Below are 14,891 nucleotides of genomic sequence, written 5' to 3'. Positions count from 1 at the left end.
TCTCCACAAGGAATTTCACAACCTCAGATAATGAGCTCGATTTTGCCACACAGAGTAATGTTTGGAACGGATATTTCAAGTTCGAAGATTCAGGGGTGTCTTTTCATGGAGGCTAAAACTAAAATGTCCCTCTTTTAGTTATTTTAGATTAGAAAATAATGAGAAGACAAAATGTAAAATTACAATAATATCATTGAAGTGAGTGTTCTTTAGAATCCGCTAATTATCTCTTTTGTGCAGAAAAGCATACATACGCTCGTTATATGATTACCTCTATTAGTGGCGACTATATTTCTTCCTTTCTTAGCTAATTTAATAATATTTCATTTAGGGGGGTGGGAAATAGCACCCCTCCTTCTCTATGTCTCTCTCTCCCACTACAATCTCGATGTGTAATCATCAGCTGTTTAAATTCATGTTATGGTCCTCTACCATCCACAGGTGTTCGCCAGATACTTAATTGATAATGGTTTACAATACACTTAGCTTCAATGTGCAAATATTCATCCATTCATTCCACTAACAGCATTTTCGTGTAATTAATGTAGTTACAGCAACAACAACAACTACAACAACCACATCCGGCTGGTATACCCACATAGCTTATGGAAAAATAAATTAATTCGTTTTCACCATCACCGCCACCCACCACTGATATTCTTTGTTTGTCTGTATCTGTTTTGTATTCTTTCAGGTTGGGATGATTGGAGCGATTTCACCGTTTGCAGTGTGGCTTGTGGCAAGGGCGTGCAGCAGCGCTTCCGACGTTGCCTTCTCGATAATCCCATGGTCGATATGAAAATGAATTTCAATGAAATCGAGGAAGAAGAAATTGAAGCTGAGGAAGAAGAGTTGGAGGTGGAAGAGCAAGTGGAACAGTACGATGACGATAATGAACTGATGGACGATGAGGTTACGGGAGATGCCGAGGAGGAAAAACAATACGACGATATTGACAGAATGATATTTGAGGATGATGATGACGATGAAATCATTGAACAGCTCAAAGCTATTGACAACTATGACAGTGCCGATGATGATGACGATGGCGAACGTTCGATGCTGAATGCTGTTGCTAGCGGCGGTGGTGGTCAAGCTGTTGCCTTTGGATTTATAAATGAACGTTATGAAAAACCGGATGTTAGAAATAAAAAGCATCGTAGAAGAGCTCAACTATCACAGGATGTTGCCAGGCAACGGAATAGAGCAGAGACCGCCGATGAGGCGTTGGATGGCGTTGAAGTGATGACCCAAACGGATGTATACGAAGTGGACAACAATATGTTGCACTTTGTGACAGCACCATCAGCGTCACTAGGTGAAAAAACACAATCACGAAGGGCAAAAAATAAACTTAAAACAAGAACAGCAACGACAACAACTGAACAACCCGAAATTATGCGCATATTTGAGGGTGATTTCAACGATGTCTACAGCGAACGAATTTACAATGAAAGTCCATTTAATGGTCCCCAGTTGTCGGAGGATAAACGAGACTTGAAAATGTACAAAAAAGGACAGCGTTCGAAGCATAAACGTCATAAATCAGCAAAAATTGTGAGCACAATGTTCTGCGAAGGCTACAATATCGAACAGAGAACGTGCAATAATTTTGAATGTAGTGGTAAGTGAAACAATTGAATTTATTAACGTTTTGCCTTTGTGTATATTTGATTGTCGTTGATAAGTCAGAATAATTTATGATTTATGGTTTTTGGAATGCTTTAATTCTATTAGATTGAATAAAATGACATTTTGGTGGCCTTGAATATAGATATATCCAACATGAGTGTCAATACCTATCACCGTTTGAAAATGTAAAAAAATATATATATAAAAATGAGAGAATCGATAGCTCTAAGTGGGCAACAAGTAAATATTGAGAGATTTCAAATATTTAGTTTGTCCATAATAGACAAAAGTAAAAAAAAATTCACAGATAACAATTTTAAATTTTCAATAGCAAGGATTGGGGAGTATCATAATTGTGTCATTTCCCTTGTAAGACCATATCTGAATGTCCCGCTTAATTATTGGCGTGTTGAGGTTCCAATTTTTTCATAGAGCATAAAAAACCTACTAGCAGACAACTCATAATGACATTGTCCCGTTCTAAAGTACTCGGTCGATTCTGAATATTTTTAATGGGCATCAACATTGTGGAAGTGACCCTTCAGTGTGGTATCATAGATTTCCCCAAACTCAACTAACATTTCTTTATATTTTGTTTATTATTTATTTTTTTGTATTTAGCCTTTTGGCATTTCTCACTTAGATTTTATAAGGCCCAGTTCATAACCCTGAAAATCTGTTGTAAATTGTTTATTGTTTTCTCTAAAATTTTTACGTTTCCTTTTTTTGCTTAAGCAATAGTCATGATTTATTATTGTATACAAATATTGTCAGACCATAACAATAACACCAATAATATTTCACATGTTTTGTTTTTTTCGCCTCATTTATAGATGATATCAATGATTTATTGAAGTTTTATCGAAAATATCCCAGCAACGAGAAAACAAGTGCGACATCAACATAAGCATTAAATAACGATTTTAATACTGCGCCATCAGCAGCTGTATCTTCTTCTTCATCATCATCATCATCGTCGGGAGCGGCATGGACGGTCACTTCTTCAGTCACTACCGCAACAGCAACTAATTTTAATGTCGGATCTGTTCCATCCACACAGGCAAATGATTTGAGTGCCTGGAATGGTTTTACAGAAAATACAAACACCATAACACCAATACCGAAAAATACTGGCTTTGTTAAAACATGGCACAACTTTTTAAATTTTACCATTATGCTGACACTGCGAGCGAAGGTAAGTAGAAATAAGAGATGTGTAAAGGTGCTTATGTAAAGGCAATAAGTCCATATAAACTCAATTACCACAGCATATGAACTCGGACACGGACTCTTCTTTAAATGTAAAATCTGTTTTTAGTCTTATTGAGACAACCTAAAATCGGACGAAAAGGAAGATTTTGGAATAACCGCCATCAGCACTATATGAACACAGTAAACCAGCAGCGTAGAAATCTTTGTTGAATAAAACAGTTCAGCCTTCAGTCTCAAATTTTCCGAGTAGCCTAGAGAGATAGTGGGAAGGCAAAAGTTCGACATATTGACAAGTCTTAGGAATATTCAGCGTCTGTTTCAAAAGCTTAATATTTTAGGAAGGTTGCTACGGGGAAGATGACCTAGTGGTTCGCCTTCATAGCAACATTCGAAGTCTCCTACGACGACTGAAACGAAAAAAAATTGATCAGACCGATATTGATCTAATATTGATAGAATCAAGTAAAACCATTGTAAAGTTCAGCCGGGTCCTACATTTATATAGAACCAAGTAAAACAGTGTCATTCAGTGTTGCAGACAAATCTACACCTTTGAAACAGACGCTGAAGTTGGCAAGACGTCTGCGGAATTACTATCTAGTGTTGAGGTGGAGTATTAATACCCTATTATAGCTTTGTGTGGCCCCTCGAAATATTTGTCCTAGATCCATCTTTCTGTATACCGATCGTTATATCTCGACTAGCTGAGCCGAATAAAACATTTATGTCCGTCCGTCTGTCCAATATATTTTGCAAACACAAAACAAGCCACAGTTTTTGCATATATGATGGGTTCTGGGCAAAGATATAATGAACAAAAAACTTTATTTTTGTCTGTTTTTCTAGTCACTCTATAGAAGGGGGTCTGGCTTGAAATAAGGATGGCTGTTTTGATGATTTGGATTTGATTTTGATGAAGATTGGCGTATACATTTACTCCTGAAGGACATAGACCCAAGAATTTGATGGTAAAACCAAGAGGAATGGTTGACCTTTACATTGATACAAAGTACATTGGTGTAAGTGTTCAGATGTGGGAGTTATACGTAAATATTGACATGGATCTACTTATTCTGATATAGTTTAGCAATAACATTACCACACCACAGCGCGGATGGGATTTCGTATGCGATTCTGTATGATGATCAGAAAATATTTAAGGGATGAAATGGATCGAAAACTTTATTTTTCGCTGGATTTCTACACATTTTCACATCTTATTCAAAACATATCAAATTTAATTCGAGAATTGCATTTGTAATTCACAACATGTAACTTACAATTGGAGAATTCTATTTACAATTCGTAACATATAAGTTGTAATTCAAGAATTTCATTTGTAATTCATAGAATACCTTTCGAAATTCGTAGAATTCCATTTGAAATTTAAAGGATGGATTCATAAAATTCCATTTGAAACTCAAAGAATTCCATTTGAATTTCATAACACTTCATTTGAAATACATAACATTTCATTAGTAATTCATAACATTTAATTTTAAATTCTAAAAATTTTAAATGAATTGTTACGAACTGCAACTGAACTTTTATGAATTACAAGTGAAATGAATTTCAAATTGAATTCATTGACTTTTAAATGGATTTCTTTGAATTTCAAATGAAACTCTAAGAATTTTAAATGGAAATATACGAAAAACAAATGGAATTTTTAAATTTCAAAGGTAATTTCTTGAAATTACTTTGACCTTAAATCGGTCAGAAAGTTCACCCCACCCATGCTCGGAATATAGATCCGCAGAAACTAAGTGCTCAGTCGATGTTTTGTAGGGTGGCATCTGGTGGGCCCAGTTCGATTATACTACTCCGCTCACTGGTTTTTATTAGCTTTATAATTTGTATACCCCTCACCACACGGCGGTACATGGTATTATGTCTTTGTGCATATGTTTGTAACAGGCAAAAGGAAACGAGATAGACCCATATTTCCTTTTGAGAATATGCATAGAATCACTTTTTGAGTCGATTTATGCATGTCCGTCCGTCCGTCTGTTGGTGTTAAATTGTAAATAAAGTACAGGTCGCATATTTTTTGATATATTTTGATATAGCTTCCATACATATTTACGCCCGATTTTAAGTAAATTGGGCATCAAACTCCTCATGTTTGTCAGATTGACGTGAAGGCCGATTGACACAAAATTTTGCAAAACGTACTGAAGTTAGTATAAACCCATCTCAGCAAATTTCGTTAAAATCAATTCAAATTTTGATATATCTCCTATTTATTTTTCGTCCAATTTTTTGTAAATGGTGCACCAAACTCCTTAAGTGCCAATTCGCTTATTATTTGATTTATAAATATTGAAAATATTTACACTTTTCGGGGCAGGTACCAGAAGGAAAGGACCCATATGTCCCAACTTCGGACTTGATCTAATATTGGTAAAATATTACCACGTGCATAGTGTGAATAAAATTTTAATATTCCGTTCGCGTCAAATGAAATTTATTAATTTGAAAAATATTAACTACTTTCCTTACTAGTTATATTTGGACTATGTCAAATATAAACAAATATTGAAACTTTCCTGCTTCCCAGGAATGCAAATTAAACCCAGGTTGATATGGTGACATAGTCCATGGATGAACCCCTTATTGAAATAATTCTGCATATATGTTTTTCACACTATTACGTCCCCAAAATTGACATCTATAAAACGTTAAAGACTCTTATATTATATACTACTAACTTTATTTTACTGAATCTACACCTTCCATATATGTCCCTTAAAATATTTTATATTATTATATATTCCCTTTTATTTACGTATTATGTCTTAATTCAATTTTATCACTATATTTCTTTTATGTTCATTCCCTTTGCTGTGATCTGAAACTTGGCTCCTCTTTAACGGCCATTTAACTCTTGTAAATGTGAAAACTTAACCTCATTGGCAGAATGACAGTTATAACTCGGCGACAATATTCTCAATTCGCAATGGTACACACAATCTGTACTTGGAAACATATCGAGATGGTTTACACCTGTATTTGGAAAGAGATAAAACCACCGAAATGCTGCCCATTCAATTTAATTTATACGACTATCGGTGGCATCAAGTGGCCATAAGGTGCGTAAAAACTTTGTGGTGAAAACCTGTGTGAATACAAGAGTATTGCATGTATGTGTGTGCGTGTGTGTTTGAGAGTATCGTTTTCCCATAAATGTATTTTTGAACATCCTGTATGTGCGTGTGTGTGTTTGTAATATTCTACATTAAATGCCTTTGGCCCTTGGCTGAGTTATTGAAATTTACATTTTTATTGGCCATAGTTGAGGTTTTTTGTTTTTGTTTCTGTTGTTTTGCGTTCTCCATTCAATGTTCAAATGTTATTACATTTTATTTTATGAGAACAACAACAACAACAAAAACACAAAATAAATTAATTTTATTACGAATTTTCATATTTGTCTGTTTTTGTTCGTTTCTTTGTTTCTAACAGCATAAAAAATGGTGATTTCATAACGATTTACATCGATTGTTCCTGGTCGAACAGTTTTGTCGGGCTCCCCCCTGCGTACGTCCCTGCCCGCGCATATGTTTTGCAAATGCAAAAGAAAACGATATAAGCCCTTAGTTTCTTTTGAGGAATCACCACACTGTGGTACAGGGTATTATGTCTTTGTGCATATATTAGTAACAGGCAAAAATAATCGAGATAGACCATGTGTCCTTTTGAGAATATGCATAGAATCACTTTCTGAGTCGATTTATGCATGTCCGTCTGTTCGTCCGTCTATCCGTCCATGTATTTTTGTTAACAAAGTACAGGTCGCATTTTTTATCCGATTTGGATGAAATTTGGCACAGGTCACTTAATTGGTCCAAGGACGAACCCTATTGAAATTGGGAAAAATCGGTTCAGATTTAGATATAGCTCCCATATATATTTTCGTCCGATTTAAGGTAAATGGTGTACAAAAGTCGATTTGCACGAAATTTGACACAGCATAATGTATAGGGTCTAGAATGATGTGTGTTATGTTTCCTGAAAATCGGTTCAGATTTAGATATAGCTCCCATATATATCTTTGTCCGATTTAAGGTAAATGGTGTACCAAAGTCCCTATATATCTTTCGATTTGCACGAAATTTGGCATAGCGTAATGAATAAGGTCTAGAATGATGTGCGTAAAATTTATTGAAAATCTATTCAGATTTAGATATAGCTCACATATATATGTTCGACCGATTTAATGTATATGGTGTACCAAAGTCCCTATATATCTTTCGATTTGCATAAAATTTGGCATAGCGTACCGAATTGAGTCTAGAATGATGTGCTTTAAGTTTCGTTAAAATCTGTTAAGATTTAGATATAGCTCCCATATATTTTCGACCGATTGAATTTAATGTTTGCTCGAAATTTGAAATAGCGTACTGAATTGAGTCTAGAATGATGTGTGTAAAATTTCCTAAAAATTGTCAGATTTTAAGGCCCAACGTTAGGCCAATTGCTTGTGCAAAGTTTTGTTAAAATCAGTCCGGATTTAGATAAAGCTCCAATATATATTTTCTTCCGATTTTAAATAAATTGTGCACGAAAGACTCAAACTTAGGCCGGTTGACACAAAATTTTATAGAACGTACTTAAAGTAGTATGTCATGTTTTGTTGGAATCCGTCCAGATGTAGATATAGCTCCCATATAGTTTCGTCTGATTTTAAGTAGGACCCAAGGACCCAATATATGTCCATTAGGAACAAAACGTGCATAAATTAGTCTAACCTAACCTGTGACAAATTTCGTTGAAATCCGTTCATATTTGGATATAGCTTCCATATCTATTTTCATCCGATTTTAAGTAAATGGTGCATCAAACTCTTCATGTTTTTCAGAACAGAATGACGTAATTGCTTGTAGAAGTACTGATGTAGCCCATATATATTTCCGACCGACTTCATGTTAATTGGGCTCCAAATATTTTTCTTTAAATCGATTTACATAATTTTGTCCCATTGTTACAAAGGAATGACATGTTTATGGATTGATATAAGTCGGTTCACATTTAGATAAAGGTCACATATTTTAGTTCATCCTATTTCATGTTAATTGCCCTTCTGTTAGGATGCATCTTTTTTTTAATATATCCATAGTGGTGAAGGGTATCATATAGTCGGCCCCATCCGACTTTACTACTTTCCTTACTGGTTTCCAATTCCAATAGGGTTCGTCCTTGGGCTAAATAAGTGACCAATGTCAAATTTCGTCCAAATCGGATCATAAATGCGACCTTTACAATGCTCACAAATATACACGTACGGACAGACGGACAAGCATAAATCGACTCAGAAAGTGATTCTATGTATGTTCTGGAAAATAACCATGGGTCTGGCTTTCGGTCAACTTTCCAAGAGCTCATTCATCAAAAAATCGGCGTTCTGTTCATTCAATAAAATTTAATGATTTTCAAGAGTTATACGTTTGGTATTGATCATTCATAGTTAATAAGAAACCCAGTGTCAAACTTCTTATGCCCTCCACAGTGAGGTTGGCACTTAATTTGGTCAAAATTAATATCAAAACAAAATGTGGCGGAACAAAATGGTAGATACGTTAAAACATGGATCCATATTATTATTCTGTGGACAAGTATTTTTATACCCTCCACCATAGTATGGAGGGTATATTAATTTTGTCATTCCGTTTGTAACTCATCGAAATATTCATTTCCGACCCTATAAAGTATATATATTCTTGATCAGGGTAAAATTCTAAGACGATCTAGCCATGTCCGTCCGTCTGTTGTAATCACGCTATCTTCTGAAGGAATTGAGATAGGGTGCTGAAATTTTGCATAGGGTTGTCTTTTGTCTGCAGGCAGGTCAAGTTCGAAGATGGGATATATCGGTCCACGTTTGGGCATAGCTCCCATATAACAGTACCTCCCAATTTTCGGTATTTTGGGGTTCTTGAGCGCGTTTTTCAATCAAATACGCTGAAATTTGGTACATTGAGTTCTTATTGGGTACTTAATGTCCCTGCCAAAAATAAATAAATATAGGTCCACTTTTTCCTGTAGCCCCCATATAACGGTAGCTCCTAATTTTCAGTATTTTGGGGGTTTTGATCGTATTTTTCCACCGAATTGGCTGTAATTTAGTATTTCGAGTTCTTAATAGGTACCAAATCTCTCCACATAAAATTATAAATATAGGTTAATTTTTTGGATATTCCCCATATAAGGGTACCCCCAAATTTCGGTATTTTGGGGTTCTTGAGCACGTTTTTCAACTGAATTTGCTACATTGGGTTCTTATTGGGTACTAAATGTCCCTACAAAAAATTATAAATATAGGTCCACTTTTTCTGGTAGACCCCATATAACGGTACCTCCTAATTTTCAGTATTTTGGGGGTTTTGATCGTATTTTTTCACCGGATTGGTTGTAATTTAGAATATCGAGTTCTTAATAGGTACCAAATCTCTCCAAATAAAATTATAAATATTGGTCATTTTTTCGGATATCCCCCATATAAGGGTACCCCAAATTTTCGGTATTTTGGGGTTCTTGAGCGCGTTTTTCAACCGAATACGCTGAAATTTGGTACATTGGGTTCTTAATAGGTTCCACATCTCTCCACAGAAAATTTTGAATATAGGTCCATTTCTTCGGATAGCCCCCCATATAAGGGTACCCCCAATTTTCGATATTTTTGGGATCTTGGGCGCGTTTTTCAACCGAATTTGCTGCAAGTTGGTATTTTGTAGTCGTATATGGTAACAAATATGCCTACCAAAAAATGGTAATATTCGCCTCCTTTTGGGGGTAGTCCCATTATAACCCCCTTTTTTATACCCTTCACCACACTGTGGTACAGGGTATTATGTCTTTGTGCATATGTTTGTAACATGCAAAAGGAAACGAGATAGACACATGGTTCCTTTTGAGAATATGCATAGAATCACCTTCTGAGTCGATTTATGCATGTCCGTCCGTCTGTCCGTCTGTAGATGTTAAATTGTAAACAAAGTACAGGTCACATTTATGATCCGATTTGGATGAAATTTGGCACAAGTCACTTATTCGGCCCAAGGACGAACCCTATTGAAATTGGGAAAAATCGGTTCAGATTTAGATATAGCTCCCATATATATATTTAACAGATTTCATGCAAACGGTCCCTATATATCTTTCGATTTGCACGAAATTTAGTACAGCCTAATCATTTAGGTCAAGAATGATGTCTGCCAAGTTTCGTGAAAATCGGTCCAGATTTAGATATAGCTCCCATATATAGTTTCGTCCGATTTCATGTAAATGGTGCACAAAAGTCCCTTTATATCTTTCGTTTTGCACGAAATTTGGCATAACGTACTGAATTGAGCCTAGAATGATGTCTGCCAAGTTTCGTATTGAGCCTAGGTGTCTGCCAAGTTTCCAGATTTAGATATAGCTCCCATATATAGTTTCGTCCGATTTCATGTAAATGGTGCCCCAAAGTCCCTATATATCTTTCGTTTTGCACGAAATTTGGTACAGCCTAATCATTTAGGTCTAGAATGATGTCTGCCAAGTTTCGTGAAAATCGGTCAAGATTTAGATATAGCTCCCATATACAGTTTCGTCCGATTTTATGTAAATGGTGCACCAAAGTCCCTATATATCCTTCGATTTGCACGAGATTTGGCATAACGTACTGAATTGAGCCTAGAGTGATGTCAGCCAAGTTTCGAGAAAATTGGTCCTCATTTAGATATAGTTCCCTTTTAATATAGATTGAGTTTAAGCAATTGACGCAACAAGGAATCAATAGGCTGATAGGAACAAAACGTTCTGAAATTAGTGTAACCTAACCTGTGACAAGTTTGTTTGAAATCGCTTAATATTTGGATAGAGCTTCCAAATATATTTCCGCCCGATAGTCCTGTTTAATATACCCATAGTGGTGAAGGGTATCATATAGTCGGCCCCGTCCGATTTTACTACTTTCCTTACTGGTTTATGTTAAAATAGTTATCTATTTTCTAAAATTTGTATTATGGTTTACATAATCCGTTTTTTGAAATGTCGTTTTAGGTCAACTTTTTGGTATGTTCCCTATATTTTCATTTCTAGTACCAGTCGGCCCCGTCCGACTTTACTACTTTCCTTACTGGATTATGTTAAAATAGTTATCTAATTTCTAAATTTTGTATTATGGTTTACATAATCCGTTTTTTGAAATGCCGTTTTAGGTCAACTTTTTGGTATGTTCCCTATATTTTCATTTCTAGTACCAGTCAAAATGTCTATGGTGGAGGGTATCCAAAGTTCGGCCCGGCCGAACTTAACGCTTTTTCACTTGTTAAGTCTTAAGAAGCCTAATATACCTTTAAAGGCTGAATCTTTATATGGGAAATATGTTAAAACATAAATCTTCCTACTCTATGAATATGAAAGCAATGTCCGTCCGTCTGTTGTAATCACGCTATCTTCTGAAGGAATTGAGATAGGGTGCTGAAATTTTGCATAGGGTTGTCTTTTGTCTGCAGGCAGGTCAAGTTCGAAGATGGGATATATCGGTCCACGTTTGGGCATAGCTCCCATATAACAGTACCTCCCAATTTTCGGTATTTTGGGGTTCTTGAGCGCGTTTTTCAATCAAATACGCTGAAATTTGGTACATTGAGTTCTTATTGGGTACTTAATGTCCCTGCCAAAAATAAATAAATATAGGTCCACTTTTTCCTGTAGCCCCCATATAACGGTAGCTCCTAATTTTCAGTATTTTGGGGGTTTTGATCGTATTTTTCCACCGAATTGGCTGTAATTTAGTATTTCGAGTTCTTAATAGGTACCAAATCTCTCCACATAAAATTATAAATATAGGTTAATTTTTTGGATATCCCCCATATAAGGGTACCCCCAAATTTCGGTATTTTGGGGTTCGTGAGCACGTTTTTCAACTGAATTTGCTACATTGGGTTCTTATTGGGTACTAAATGTCCCTACAAAAAATTATAAATATAGGTCCACTTTTTCTGGTAGACACCATATAACGGTACCTCCTAATTTTCAGTATTTTGGGGGTTTTGATCGTATTTTTTCACCGGATTGGTTGTAATTTAGAATATCGAGTTCTTAATAGGTACCAAATCTCTCCAAATAAAATTATAAATATTGGTCATTTTTTCGGATATCCCCCATATAAGGGTACCCCAAATTTTCGGTATTTTGGGGTTCTTGAGCGCGTTTTTCAACCGAATACGCTGAAATTTGGTACATTGGGTTCTTAATAGGTTCCACATCTCTCCACAGAAAATTTTGAATATAGGTCCATTTCTTCGGATAGCCCCCCATATAAGGGTACCCCCAATTTTCGATATTTTTGGGATCTTGGGCGCGTTTTTCAACCGAATTTGCTGCAAATTGGTATTTTGTAGTCGTATATGGTAACAAATATGCCTACCAAAAAATGTTAATATTCGCCTCCTTTTGGGGGTAGTCCCATTATAATCCCCTTTTTTATACCCTTCACCACACTGTGGTACAGGGTATTATGTCTTTGTGCATATGTTTGTAACATGCAAAAGGAAACGAGATAGACACATGGTTCCTTTTGAGAATATGCATAGAATCACCTTCTGAGTCGATTTATGCATGTCCGTCCGTCTGTCCGTCTGTAGATGTTAAATTGTAAACAAAGTACAGGTCACATTTATGATCCGATTTGGATGAAATTTGGCACAAGTCACTTATTCGGCCCAAGGACGAACCCTATTGAAATTGGGAAAAATCGGTTCAGATTTAGATATAGCTCCCATATATATATTTAACAGATTTCATGCAAACGGTCCCTATATATCTTTCGATTTGCACGAAATTTAGTACAGCCTAATCATTTAGGTCAAGAATGATGTCTGCCAAGTTTCGTGAAAATCGGTCCAGATTTAGATATAGCTCCCATATATAGTTTCGTCCGATTTCATGTAAATGGTGCACAAAAGTCCCTTTATATCTTTCGTTTTGCACGAAATTTGGCATAACGTACTGAATTGAGCCTAGAATGATGTCTGCCAAGTTTCGTGAAAATCGGTCCAGATTTAGATATAGCTCCCATATATAGTTTCGTCCGATTTCATGTAAATGGTGCACAAAAGTCCCTTTATATCTTTCGTTTTGCACGAAATTTGGCATAACGTACTGAATTGAGCCTAGAATGATGTCTGCCAAGTTTCGGTCCCTATATATCTTTCGATTTGCACGAAATTTAGTACAGCCTAATCATTTAGGTCAAGAATGATGTCTGCCAAGTTTCGTGAAAATCGGTCAAGATTTAGATATAGCTCCCATATACAGTTTCGTCCGATTTTATGTAAATGGTGCACCAAAGTCCCTATATATCCTTCGATTTGCACGAGATTTGGCATAACGTACTGAATTGAGCCTAGAGTGATGTCAGCCAAGTTTCGAGAAAATTGGTCCTCATTTAGATATAGTTCCCTTTTAATATAGATTGAGTTTAAGCAATTGACGCAACAAGGAATCAATAGGCTGATAGGAACAAAACGTTCTGAAATTAGTGTAACCTAACCTGTGACAAGTTTGTTTGAAATCGCTTAATATTTGGATAGAGCTTCCAAATATATTTCCGCCCGATAGTCCTGTTTAATATACCCATAGTGGTGAAGGGTATCATATAGTCGGCCCCGTCCGATTTTACTACTTTCCTTACTGGTTTATGTTAAAATAGTTATCTATTTTCTAAAATTTGTATTATGGTTTACATAATCCGTTTTTTGAAATGTCGTTTTAGGTCAACTTTTTGGTATGTTCCCTATATTTTCATTTCTAGTACCAGTCGGCCCCGTCCGACTTTACTACTTTCCTTACTGGATTATGTTAAAATAGTTATCTGCATGTAAATTTCATCGTCCGATTTTACTACTTTCCTTACTGGTTTATGTTAAAATAGTTATCTATTTTCTAAAATTTGTATTATGGTTTACATAATCCGTTTTTTGAAATGTCGTTTTAGGTCAACTTTTTTTATGTTCCCTATATTTTCATTTCTAGTACCAGTCGGCCCCGTCCGACTTTACTACTTTCCTTACTGGATTATGTTAAAATAGTTATCTGCATGTAAATTTCATCCATCAACTTATATTTATACATGTAATAGCATATGGTATATAACTTAATTAACTTAATTAATTTATATAACTTAACTTAATTAATTTATATAACTTAATTAATTGTATAAATTTAATTTGTATGTTGTAGTAAATTAACAACATTATGTTTTGTTAATTAAACCGACTCTTTGTATTGCTTTTCTCTTTTCTTGCAGGGTGAACTACAACAACTATTGATATTACCACGACTGCAAGGACGTCGGCAATGTTCAGACAAACGAATATCCATAAATGAAGTGAAACGTTATATAATCGATACATTTATCGGTGATTATGGGAATTAAAGCAGAAAACGTTTTCTTTTTTTTTGTAATTTGTAACAGGGATTTAATTTTCTTTTAGTCTGATTTTCCTTTTTGTGAAACGATACAATAAACTAGGAAAAATATCCAAACATACACACACAAACACATTTTTGCTACATAACTAAAGTATAGTCATGAAAAAAAAAACAAAACATAAGCTGATTAACAATAAAAACAATGAATATCTTAATAATGAATATCTTAATAAGTTTCTGAGATAATATTATGAATATATTTTTCATATAAGTTTAAGGCGAAAAAACCGAAAACAAAAAACCAATTTGCAATACAATAAATGTAATTAATTATATATAATATTATTACTATTATTATGATTATTATATACAGACATTAGTGCATATATATATTATTACATTATTATGGAAAAAAACAACAGCAACAACAGAAAAGAAGGACGTAAACTAAGAGACAAATAAAGAAATTCATAAAAGTATTATTACTAATAAATTGGAATAAAAAACAAGAAAATATGAAAAATACTTGTATACAATGATGATTGAATTTTTAATTGCATATACTGAAGTGGCGATCAATAAAGGTAAGTATATTATACTTAATAATTACGAAGTTTTTGACTATT

The 14,891-nt window shown here is 34.9% G+C and overlaps 1 protein-coding gene across 1 annotated transcript; it reads left to right on the top strand.

The window, feature by feature from the left end:
• Window positions 1-694: 694 nt before the first annotated feature.
• Window positions 695-14,269, top strand: LOC133323575 (uncharacterized; the record flags this gene model as incomplete). Its single annotated transcript, XM_061532488.1, has 6 exons — window positions 695-1,624; window positions 2,466-2,522; window positions 2,574-2,827; window positions 5,764-5,936; window positions 6,310-6,367; window positions 14,141-14,269. Coding segments are annotated over 6 exons (1,601 nt in total), but the record flags the coding sequence as incomplete, so codon positions are not given.
• Between the last annotated feature and the right edge of the window lie 622 nt (window positions 14,270-14,891).

The sequence above is a fragment of the Musca vetustissima genome, unplaced genomic scaffold, assembly GCF_032173495.1.
Source record: "Musca vetustissima isolate MV318-11 ecotype Yass unplaced genomic scaffold, APGP_CSIRO_Mvet_v1 utg5260, whole genome shotgun sequence".
NCBI classification, from domain to species: Eukaryota; Metazoa; Arthropoda; class Insecta; order Diptera; family Muscidae; genus Musca; species Musca vetustissima.
The sequence above is the reverse complement of the archived record's forward strand: the minus strand, read 5'-3'. Positions and strand labels throughout refer to the sequence as shown.